The 13437-nt window shown below is 34.7% G+C and overlaps 1 protein-coding gene across 5 annotated transcripts in view; it reads right to left on the reverse strand.

The window, feature by feature from the left end:
- Window positions 1–13437, reverse strand: part of LOC145673082 (uncharacterized) — a 91760-nt gene that overhangs the window by 25933 nt on the left and 52390 nt on the right. Inside the window, exon 1 of one of the 5 annotated variants that reach the window (XM_081742437.1) lies at window positions 705–776. The exons of the other annotated variants lie outside the window; for them this stretch is intronic. Coding sequence (XP_081598563.1) covers window positions 705–732 — 28 coding nt within the window. The 5' untranslated portion in view covers window positions 733–776. Of the gene's footprint in view, window positions 1–704; window positions 777–13437 lie in introns of those variants that run through there. 5 annotated transcript variants of the gene reach the window in all.

The following is a 13437-nucleotide window of genomic DNA, read 5'->3' on the forward strand; positions in this document are numbered from 1 at the left end:
ACAATTCCCAACTATTTGGCATCGACGGTGCGTTGCGTATGCTATCCATATTAACAAGGAAACTCTGGGTAATGCGTAGGGAAAGGTTGGTCCAGATAGATTATCTCCGTACAAGATCCGGCAATAAGTATGGTACTTTCCACTAATTAGAAATAATATAAGCTATCATGTTCAGTGCCATCATATGATAAAAATCTAATCGACATCGATAATTTTCCGAACTAAATTTCAACTTTGCTACTGGCTACTGCCTTACAGGACAAGTTCGTCAGACATAAAACAAACATGTATGACACATTCAACAGACGCTGTTTTATTTTCTAACCTTTTCCCCAAGGTATAACTTTATCCTGAAAATGGGGGCCGCCGGTGTTTCAGTGGTAGAGGTTCACCCAAGCTCGTGCCAAGTGAACTTTGTGGTGGACAAACACCGTGTACGTGGATTTTCTCGGAGCTCTCCCGTTTCCTCCCACTTTATTAATTCCACCGTTTCATTCATTACTCATTATCACCATATCCTTTAGCCTAGCCGGTGTAATCGTGGGACGTAAAACTTGAAACTTTTTTTATCCTGATAATGTTTACGTGTTTTACCAGATCCAGATCAATACATGCTATATATAAGACATGAAATCACAAAAGTTGTACTTCTTCCTTCAGACCCTTCCCACTTCTTATGTTGTATTAATGAAACAAATACTCACATGTAAAACTTTTAGCAGGATGATACATGGACAGAATCAACTATGTGGAACTCGAGACGTTCTTGGTTTGACTTCAACGCATAAAATACAGTAGTAATATCCAGAGATGATGAAACAATACAGAATCTCCTGGAACCACGTGATTATTCTGCTTAAAGGGTAGCTCATGTCCTTAAAGCGTGGAGAGCTTTTAATCTGATTAAAAGGAATAAGATGACACACAGAGCCAATTCATCATCCCACGCGCTGACGTCAAGCACATGGTAAATAAAATAATCGTTTAATATTGAAGACTGGATAAAAATCCTAAGGACAAGGTGATAGGAACTGTGGATCCGACGCCCTCTATCAGTAATCATATAATGTAGAGTCGACTATGATACTAAATGACAGAACGTAAACGGAATGCACAAATGGTTATCAAGGAAGAAAAAGATCTGTCTCCCACAGACATTTTACAAGTTCAAGGATCTCTTTACACGGCTATGACCCACCTCCCTATGAAGCATGTTACATTTCTCTTAAAGAGGCTGTGTTTCGATCAGATCGATCGTGATATGAATCATTGTAGAATGAGAAAGCTAATGAGTGTGCCCAGATTTGATGCTGTTATCGTTTACTCCGTTGCCTCTTTGGTTTCCTCATCCATTCAGTGGCGGTTCTAGCCCCGGGCCGTGACCTAGGCCCCCAGTTTTTTAGTACCTAAAATTATTTAAGGCATTATTTATATATTTTTGAAAGTTTATAGTAAACTCATGATATAGCTATCATAGTCTGGGTTCTGGTTGCTCCTCCCTTCAGTTTTTACCTTCTAGAACCACTACTGCAGCTATCATTTGCAATTCATTTGCCGCGGGACCTCACATGGGTCAGTTCTGATATTAAACTGTAGGTCTATGTCTCTTATTATAAGTTCTGAGTTGAAAAGAAACGTTAAACTCCACTCTAAAATAAGAAGTCATTCACCTTCTCTAGCTTACAGGGTTAAAAGAATCTATAAGAGAAACGTTAAACTAATTTCATTTCAAAGATTTTATATAAAATACATTGAAAAATCGCACTGTGAGAAGTAAGAGAATCAAACCAGGAACCCTTATACCAGATTAATGGTCTACTACTAACCCATCTTGCCCCCATTAATTAGATCATTGTTTTAATTAGGTAATTTGATGTCTGTACTTATTTTGCCCATCCAGTGACTAGCACTTATAACGATAACATTAACAAAGGTTGATATGGAAAATAGTCCGTATCGTCTTATATTTTTTTATATGGCCAGATGTGAACATTTATGTTGTAAAGTTGAGTGGCCAGACCAAGGATCTTATAAAATAGAGGATCTGCCCTTACAACAAAATCTTGAAGCCATACGTCACAGTTTCGCCACCCCTACTCTGCCCACTCCGCCCAATAGGATCGCAATGTTTTGAGCCAACAATCATGGCGAAAACGAAAGTAGCCAATCACACGATGGCATAAACGAGAGTAGCCAATCAGACGTGCCGATTCTCAGTTGTTTTTTGGCTTAATTGATTTAATAGGATGAAGATATATATGGGCAGATCCTCTATTTTTATAAGATCCTTGGGCCAGACACGTATAAACATGTTTGTTTAAGCAGTAAAAGATAGAATATGCAAGAAGCCATTAATACTAGATGTATTCTCAATTATAAAGAAGGAATTTTGTAAAAATAGAAAGGCAAATGTAGAAACTCTTTGGAAAATACACCAGTTTAAATTTATATTTCAGTTTAAATAAATATTTTGTGAATTATCATTGAAACATTTAGAGTAAACTACGTACGTTTTAATTAGTTCCAGAAATTCTGATATAGCCTAATGAACTTAAGGCAAGATAGATGTTAAACGCTTAACGCGCCAAAACAGAAGGTGAGTGTGACACATTACAGTCTAAGGTATTTGAACATAATATGCCCTCTTTCCTCCTCTTTATAATTGCAAACTATTACTCTCCGTCAGTTTTACTACGAAATCGCAGCTACTGTCCCCTAGATCATATCGTCCATATATAACACCATTATTGTTTTATTAGACAAATACGTAAAAACTGTTAATGAGAGGTCATTAAACTGCATAAGGTCTATCACATGCATGATTATCATTGGCACGTGTAGCAACACATTAATTGTATAGCCTTACTTGGTTGATCAATTCCAATTTTATATTCTTATTTAATCAAACATTACTAATTATCAGTGGGACTGCTAATCACAACACTTCACAACCAATTATTTAGTTCCTCTTTACTTGAAGTTTGGAATTGAGATAAAGAAAAAAATAATAATTCTAACATTGTCTTTCTCGTGATATTCGACGGGAACTTATCAAATTAATAGATAGGTTAACATACGTTCTATATGTCTTACGTAGTATGTTTGGATTTTACTTAATATGCTACAGGAAATTTCTCGAAAATAATCTAAAAGAAAATACTAAGTTTATGTAATTGCATGCGTAATTGATTACAGACCGACGGTCTGAGTGACGTACAGTGCGTATTGATGTTTACGATTACATACGTATTTTATTATTACAGATCAGTAGTTTCCAATTTGGGTTACGCGTGCCCCTGTGGATACATACCGAAGAATTATTATAGTTGTCGGTTAACACAACTTAACCTTTTATAACATTACAAACAATATTAATTTTATGATTAGGCTTAGATATATAATGGCAAATGAGAACGTTCGATACAATCACAAAAATACAGCTTATAATTTCATACTGTTTGTATTAATTTCCTAATTCGCACATTGATCAGTGCTCACGCACTACAACATACTTATTGCTCCGTTCAATGGTCATTGTTAGGATTACCAACAGGAAATTTGCAGAAATGGGCTGACAATTCCAATCTGGATTGCGAACCTGTTTACCCGCATTTATTTACAATGAATACTTTACCTAAAATGTTCAAGTTAAATAAACACAAAACTGCCGTGCATTTGGTAATTAGTTCTTCCATATTTTAAAGTTTACACACTGTACCGATATTAAAAATTCTTGTTCTCTAGGCATCCAGACATCAGATGCAATAAAAATTACATAGTTTTTGTGTATAATTGTTGAACAGTTATCTTGTGTTTATATGAATACTTCACGTGCTTGAAGTTTGGCGGACAGTTTTGGTTAACCGAAAATTCCTGTCGAATATACAGCCTATACATGTAAAATAATGGAGAAACCGATCAGTCATTTTTAAATACTTTCTGAAGACATCCATTGGCAACACTGATGAAGTTTTCATTGGGACATTCGCAAGAATACAGTACACATCAGCAGTGTAGCGTAATTTTATATTTAGAAGAAATTGTTATTTATAATGTATTATTCTTAAATTATTATTGCAATGTTTATTTTAATTTGTTACCATATTTATTTAAGAGGATTGGCGTTTCTACACCTTCCATGGACGCTACGCCACTGGTACACACTATGAAAGGAAAAATGAAATTTAATCTCTTGTGTAACGTCCCACGTTTAAGCCCTTTAAGCTAAAAGAGACGGATGATTGATGAAAGTGAATGAATATGAAATAATTTGGTGGAATGAGAATATGGGAGAAAATTCCATGGAAACGATGTTGATAATCAGAAATTTATATGGTATAAGATCAAACTAGGGACCACTGAGCCATTGGACACTATACTCATTATGGTTAATGATACATGATAACCTATAATTATCATTACATTTTAATTTTAAATATCCTTCAATTAATGTTTTCAGCCAGACTTAGAGTAATTTCTTGTAAAGAAATCAAAAACTTTCTCTTTACTGCCCACTTGTCTTGATAATGCTGTAAAACGGGATCGACGACTATCTGATTCAATATATTGAGAAAGTTGTGTTGGTTTTTTTCCATTGCTATAAATCCTCGCGTGGGTCAGTTACTTTTCAGCTGTCCGGCATTTAAAGCAGTAAACAAGTTGGGATATGTTATGCAATCTTTTGATTTGGAATCTCTTGTGAACTACATTTCTTTTTCTATTTTATTTGCGGAACTTTACGGATGATCGTGCTTTAATGATAGTACTAACTTAATATGGTTTGCGTCTACACCGATTAAAAAAAAAAAAAATCAACCTTGAGAGTATGGAAGATTCCCTTGTTTGTTGCTTGGATTATCTATTGAACTGTTCTCTAGATGTCAAAATATCTAATTAACTTGATAATTATTACGTTAATAAGCAGCAGGCTATATTGAAACTGACCACACAAACTCATGTTTCCTTGTAACTTATTTTTCTTGGCTCCCAGAAATAAACATAAAGGAAAAGTAGGACGGTGTAAGCTTGTTGAAAACATTAGGTCTGGTCGATGACATGATCAAATATTGTGCGGTGCTGGACTGTAAAGCGCAAGACAAGACAATCGAGAGTTTTGAGTCTCGCTTACAGTATGGCTTTTTGTTATCAATTAAGTATTCATAATCATACTTCATTTTTCTGATCATCCAATTGAGCTTATATATTTCCTATCTTCTTCTGCTTATTTTTATTGTAAAGAAATACTGTAATTCACTGAGTACCGTTAAAATACGAAGGGAAATCAAGTAGTAACATTTTTTACACGAAAGTACATGAGTATTATGACTATTTTAATCGGTTACATATAAGATAAAGTGATTGTTCCTTTATTTATACAGGGTGCCCATAAAGTCTCGTTACCCCATGATAAATGCTAATGTAAGTTTTCCCTTTATAAATGTTAATGTAAGGTTTTTCCATTGTTTCAGATTGTGTGAACGATGCCTGATACTTCCAGTTACAGTATTGAAGAACGTGTTATTGCAGGTTGTTGTGTGCATGAGAGTAACTACTTGCCTGGCCATCAGGAAGCCCAGACCTCACTACCTGTGATAATGTACGAGTACTATGGGGTTCATAAAGGGTATCGTTGCACAAAACCATTACGATACCACAGTCGAACTGACAGAAACTGTGAAACAAGCTTTCACTCAAGTTACACCTGTAAGGATGCGCACGAGTCGAGTCAAGACAGAATTTTCCTGAGAAAATTCAAGTCGAGACACAGCTCTTCCAATAGAAAAATATACGTTTTTCGAGTCGAGACATCACTTTTACAGCACATTTTCGAGACGAGATAGCCTCAAATCTTGTCTCGTGCGCATCCCTATACACCTGCAATGTTCCGCAAAATGTCGCATACAACCTGGAACCGCATTATCCTTTGTTATAAGAATGATGGTCGACAGATTGATCCTTTGGACATTTAATGTTTCCTATCTCAATAAAACTTCTCGAAAGCATTGTTGTTCATGTCATGCAGTTCTTTCCGTGTAGTTATTTACGTACGTTTAGCGGTTTATGTTACTTTTTTTTTAAAGGGGGAACGAGACTTTGTGGCCACCCTGTAGATGTAATTTTATCTCCGAATCTAGTTTCTGAATATGAATTCGAAACTGGAAACAAAGAGCTGAAATTTACTTCTTGGCAACGGAAAGATGTTCAACTGCTAACAGCAATAACCGGTTTCATAAAGTGCACGGTGATACCGCAATTGGGGATGTTAGCAATATCCAGAGATAGGTTTAAAAGTTTAAGACAAAACAAAAGAATATCACGATCATCCACGGATTGCATGATAACAATAGCGACAACGAGTCGAAATTCGAAAAAAACTTTGTACGTGATTAGATCTGCCTTTCTATGCGAAAATTTAACGACAGAGATACACACACGTTCTTTTAAATTTTAGTAAAGGATGTGAGATTAAAGATACTGCTAACTACTAGTTTACTCATTAATTACGTCTTAAATGTGTCTTAATTACATATGAATTATTGTAATTAATTTGGAAACTTCTGACAACTTTACTCCTGGTTAGTTATTAGTGGAGGAATTTTTTATCCAAAAATATTAAATGAGAGCAGTGGCAGATCCAGGGGAGGCGATCGATCGAGGCGTATATATAAAAGCCATCCCAGAGTTTGGAGCTGTTAAAAGTATTTCTAAGTAGCAGTATTACAACCCACCGTCCCCCCCAGAAGTCCATCCTAGATCCGTCCCTGAATGAGGGAATTCTCCTCAATGTTTCGCACCTTGGTCAACCCGTTATTGCGTCGTCTAGGGTTTTCTGCTTTTCAAAAATGGATTTTTCGTAAGTAAAACTGAATCAGACCGTCCGCATGGATATTTTTCAGATTGCAATCGATTCATAGAGAGTATATCTGTAGGATTCACAGACCTCGTTGGTCTAGTGTGCTTGTGATGTCAGGACATAATGTGTACGTTACGTGACATATTTGTTGTTTACACACAGATGAACAACATGACTAGTAGGTATCAATATATTCGTACACTACACGACTAATACACTGTTTGGCAAAATTGGAGGACTGATAAATAGTAATTCATTAATTGAGAAGATTAACGTGTTAACAGGTGGTTCTTATTGACGTGTTTATATGACAACGATGTCACAATGAAGAAGCTTTTAAGATATAAGAGGTCAATGATGATAAATGTGTGAAAATCAGTTATTTGTTTATACAAACAGTTCGTTTTTCCAATAAATCTTATTTGTATTGATCTGTAGTCTCTGATTGCTTTACACACTAAATATGGCTTGTGTGCAATACCAGTAATTTGAATTATATTATCAATTAAAGATGGTAAATAAAAGACCACTTTATGTGAAATCTATTGTTCATTGTTGGACTCCCAGAAAGCAGAACAGTCTATTCTATTTTACTGAGTGTATCCGATTCTATTTCTACTAAATCTAAGTTCCTAATGCAGACACAGGATATTACGTGAAATATTTACAACATGTTTTACGCTGCTCAGTTGACTTAGTGTTTTAGTTCTTCCATAACTAACAGCAGTGGTTCGTGATCTGTTAAAGCAGTGGTTCCAATATCAAAAGCGTATGCGCACACGCGGGCGCGCTTCCTCGTCTCAAGTGTAGCTTTAATATTTAGAAAATACGGGCATAAGATACGCACATCTGTGTGTACTCGTACAGCACGAAGGAGCACACAGTTTACTGGGTTCTCAACTATAGTATGTACTAAGAAAAGAAAGAAAGTTACACTACCATTGCTCTCCATGATGCTAAATCTAGTAGTACGAAGACTTCTCGGATATCCTATATATATATATACAGTGGCGGATCCAGGATATGATTAAGAGAGGGGCTAAACCATAGTTTGCCGCTTTATCCAATGTAAAACAGGATTTAAGTCCATTTTATCCAGTGTATACCTGAGGGTTAAGGGGAGGCTATAGCCCCTATAGCTCCCCTTGGATCCGCCCTTGTATATATATATATAAATTATTTAGTCTATTGTAGATAAACAATTAATTATCCTTTAGAGGTGGTAAATTGCTCTTTCCCCAGTCATAGTTATCCTACATATTCATTAAACTCAAGCACAATCCAACAAAAATCTTTATGAAGCGCTTATAATAATAATATAACCCCTACACGCCTACATTTATACTCTTTATCCTCTTGTGCCAACGAACTGTTTTTTGTCACAAACGTAGGAACTATTCTCTGAAAAGAAAGATATAAAAGAGAAAGGGGAGCGAGGCAGAACAGTCGCTGAACTTTCTTCAATGTTTACGTGAGCTATAATTAGTCTATCAGGAAGGTCAATGACTACTGTCACAATCTTCTGCGAAAACAGAATTACAAAATAAAAACATTGATTAGAAATTAACAACACAATCGCCATAATTTATTATTATTATTATTATTATTATTATTATTATTATTATTATTATTATTATTATTATTATTATTATTATTATTATTATTATTATTATTATTATTATTATTATTATTATTATTATTATTTAAGCACTAGCTCAAATGCAAATTCTTCGTACGGGACTAATAGGTTTATTTGAAATCTATATTCCCCCCGATTAAGGATGTGCATTTCGACCGAAATGAACAACGAAAACGCAGTTCCATGCAAATGATAAACATGTTCAAAAAAATTATTTCAAACGGTGCCACAAACGTTATATTTGTGGAAATTTTAAATCTTATTACTTCAATTAGAAAACGCATTTCAATCAAAGTGTAATAACTGAAAACCCGGACTAATCCAAGTGATAATCACTTCAAAAATACATATATAACAATTAGACTATTCAGTGCACCGTATTTTTGGCATAAATTTTGGACGTCCTTTCTCTCTCTTTAGGAGATCCATTTTAGTGTAAATGACATGATAAAAACTCTGTTTGATGTAAATACCGTACTGATGCTGTTAAAATCAGAATAATTGATTCTTCGAAATTCGCGATTCGAATAAGAAATAATCATTCGAAAAATTGTTAGAATGTTGAATGATCGGATAATCGAGTAAGAGAAGAAGAATTTTATTCCAATAAGGAATATTCGAACAATAATTATTCGGATAATTTTAATAACACTAATAGGTAGGTAGTAATTATGTTCCAAAATTTTCAAAGGTTCAACAGCGTGGAATTATAAACAAACATGCAAGAAAAACATATATTCATATTCATTTGTATTCATATTCATTTATGAAAAGCAAGATTTTCAAGTTCAAAGTAAAATGCGTTTTATGTGTGATTCTGTTGCCTTAAGTTGAATGTTAGCCACTTTATAGACGAAGCAATAAATTTAAAAATTATCTCATGCGTATCTAATGTAGGTAATGAATATTGAGTTCCCATTGTAGATCAAACCCCAGGTTTATGAGCGTCAAGTCTAAGTATAGTAACCACTTTGGTACTCATTTTATCTAACATTGATTAGACTTGTCATCTGACATCTGCATGCACATAAGACATTAAATTCACTTGTGTGTATCAATTCGCATGAGTACTTTGCTATGTAAAAGAAACCTTTTAGTTTTAGCAGGAAAATTGTTGATTCAAATTTGTATAAGTGTGATAGGGCTACTGAAATCAATTAAATGACTCATCTAGGTCTACATTGCGTAGCAAATAAGTTTCACGGTGTCTCAGTGGTATAGAGGTCACCTCTCACGCAAGAAATTCATGGTTTAATTCCGGACCATGCCAATTTGTGGTAGACAACATCGTGTCCCTGGGTTTATCAAGGTTCTCCCGTTTCCTCCCACTCTCATTCCACCACTTGTTTTGTAATTACTTCATTCATTAATCATTTGTCTCCTTTAGCTTAAAGAAGGATAACGTAGGACGTTAATTAAAATAAAATAAAGTAGGAAAGAGTGTCTTTTAACATATTACTAACTCTAATTGAGAACAATATAATTGATTCTGTTGTTTACTAATAATGCTGATAGCAACGAAGCTTTCTTTACTTCCTCTAACAGTAGACCTATTGCATATTATAGTTTATAAACCTTTGATCAAGAATCGTTGTGGCATAGTTGGTAATGTGTTTACCCACCAACTGGACGGCCCGCTCCTTCTATACTCGTTCAAATGCTGCTCAGGGGTCTCTACACAGGATCGTAGTCCACGCTTGAATCAGTTAAAAATATTTACAATAAATATTTTGTAACAAAAACTTCTAAAAATATGTATTTTGTACTTTAAAAATAAAGTGGGGTGTAAATCACATATGCTTCCACCTGAATTGAACCCCATAGCCTAGCCATACCTACAGAATGTATGCGTGGTAAACACTCGGTTAGTCGGAAGCCTTAATGTGGACATTTACTTTACATAGAAGCGCATATACCAGAGGCGGATCTAGGGGGCGATTGGGGCAATTGTCCCCCCCCCCCTAGAAGAGGAAACTTTCTTATTTTTTTTATATAAATAAAACCCATTCCAGAGTTTGGAGCTCTTAAAAGTAGCTCTAAGGAGCAGTATTCCAACTCTCCCTAGAAGTCCGTCCTGGATCCGCCTCTGACACACACACACAAAAAGAAAGAAAGAAAATGTAAAGTGGCTTGTTAAATACTTCATTGGCTAATGTGACTGGCATAGTAATAAAAAAAAAAGTTCTACATGCTAGTCACCGCATCCAAGATTTCCTCCTGATTTGAACTGAGATGGAATGGTACTCCGCATTGACTCTACCTCCCACTTGTTGTCTTGTGACATCATGAAAATATAAGCTACTAGGGCTATATTCATAAAAATATAAAGCTGATTTCCAGGTTTGTGATTTACGGATATCAATACAATGTACTTTGGTCTCCTTACTTTCAGATACGTCCTGCCTCAACAGGGCAAAGTTCATTTAAAGCGTCTGCGATTGCATACGGTAGGCATTTTACACATTGGCAATGTTCCCACCGTGTCATGATCAAACGGTAAGCAACTTATTGCTATGTGCATAAGCAGCTAAGTAAGTGATTGTAATTAGAGACAAAGAATCCGGTCAAGGTCGAACATGGAGTTGATGAAACATTCAATGTAGGAGGAAAAGGCTACGGATGCCTTCTTCCTATTAGAATATCCCAATACGATAGCTCCATGACTATTTTTAAATGTTGCTTCTTAGAAAGCGTTTGGGTGTTTGCCTAATTGTATTAAAAGCTTCGAGCACTGTGGCGTATATTGTCTCACCAGTGATCTACTCTATCGGATGTGTACGTGAATGAATTTTCAGGAGAATTAAAAAGAATTATTTTTAACTTTTCGTGAGAGCTTCTACTATCTTACTATTACAAACTTAACCTCTTATATACATTCTGTTCTCTTGTGTACTTTCTTATAAGTTGAGATTTGGCGACTAATAACATTGTGTCTGTCCATCTATTCGACGATAACTTGCGTAAAACTTTTTTGACTTTAATGAAAGTTGGTATGTGATTTCCTTCAACCTGCAAAAGGAGTTGTCACAAGAATAAGTGGGTAAAAGGGGTTGACATCTACCCCATGTTGCAAATTTGTACATATGAATACAAAGCAGTTTTCTAGCATAAACCACGTATAAATTATTTGACTTTGATAAAACATAATCTATATTTATTTATGGCATCTTGATCATCAGTATTGGTTGTGGTTGAAGTAAAGTACAAGCTGCTGAAATAGGGTAGATTCGATCAAACTTGAAGTTTCCTTATTTAAATAATGGAAAGAAAATAATTTTTGTCGATAACTTTCACCAAATTTATTTAGTTTTGATAAAATACGGCGTATATTTTCATTGAGACTTTCAAATCAGCCATCGCTTAGTGCTAAAGTTTGTCAACTATGAAGAAGTGAATTTACCACCTCCTCTTACATTCTAAAGAAATGTTCCGAGATATTTCTCATTAAAACAATATATCTGGTATTAAAGGAATATGACGCATATTTCGTTTGAGACTTCTCAGTGGAGAAAAAAAAAAAAAAACACTAAAGGGTGGATTTATACCTCTTCCCGAATTAAAAATTATGTTCCACGAAGTATTTCGCTTTAAAATAAAAATATTCGATTCCGGTATATAAAGCACAATACAGGCCCATATTTTCAAAAATCCTCCTGTAACCCTCTTGTGAATATATTTTTGTTAGTATCCAAAATATTTCATTGATTTTATGTGGCCTTATTTGTGTTAACATAGAAATCTTCAAAACAGTCTCATCGGCTAGAAAGATGTACAACAAACTACAGTGGACAAGTAATTAAATAAAAAAAGAAAAATATATGGTAAAAAATTTGCCTTTATTGTGTTATAGGATATAGCCATCCAGGCATTCAAAACAGAAATAAACGCAAGCACGTCCCGCTAGGATTCGCAAATAAAACGAACACGATCAACATAGTCGCATATGTGTTTACTCATTCCATTTCTCCGCGCAAACAAGTACGCAATGATGTTCCTAAACATTTTCTCCTTGTTTCGCCTCCTGTCTATCAGAGTTCACAAGGTTCTATAAGTTAGAACTTGCTGTCAAAGAATATATATCCACTCAGTATACGGTCGTTCTTTCATAAATTTAAGGGGAGTATACGATGGACTTTAAAAAATATTAGGTGAGTACACACCATATACTCTCGTATATGGGCCATTACATTACTGGTGTTACCACTAGGAAAAAAGAAACAACAATCTGCTAGTTAGCAGTGTATATAGATCTACATAAATAAATATAAATTTCTTCACCAAAATAAATTTATCAATTGTTATCGACAACGAACGATAGACTTTTTAGCGCCTACAAAAATTTGTTTTGTAGGCATTGGAGGCGCCTACAAAAAATATTTTGTCCAGATATATATCATGTCTGGACATTTTTTCATCAAGCACTAATAATTGTAGAATTTTAAATACAACTAGCAGTAATAATAATTATTATTATATGCCTTATTTTCATATGTATTATATAGTTTATTTTGAAGAAGGAATATATACTTGAATAAATACGATTAAGTTACTTAACTTTAATGTTATACATCACAAAATATAGTTTTATCAATTGACGTACGAAGAATCTCTTCGAGAAAGGAGGGTTTAAGATCCCAAGTTCATATTATTTTTTAGATGTTTGTATTGGAGCGTTTGGTCCCTAGTTCGACCCCAGCCCGCGGTAGTGAACCTTGTTATGGACAAACAGCATGTGCTTGGAATTCTTGGGGTTCTCCCGTTTCCTTCCACTTTCTTCACTCCATCATTATCATTCATCTCATTGTCATGGTTTCCTTAGCCTCAACACGTAATCGTGGGATGTTAAACCAGAAAATAAAGTGTTTGTATACATATCTTAATGTGATAAATGTTTAATTTTTGCATATTTTGCCAAAGGAGGTTTTAAAATCAAGAAATACTGTTG

This window comes from Thermobia domestica, chromosome 16, assembly GCF_964235325.1.
Source record: "Thermobia domestica chromosome 16, izTheDome1.hap1.1, whole genome shotgun sequence".
NCBI classification, from domain to species: Eukaryota; Metazoa; Arthropoda; class Insecta; order Zygentoma; family Lepismatidae; genus Thermobia; species Thermobia domestica.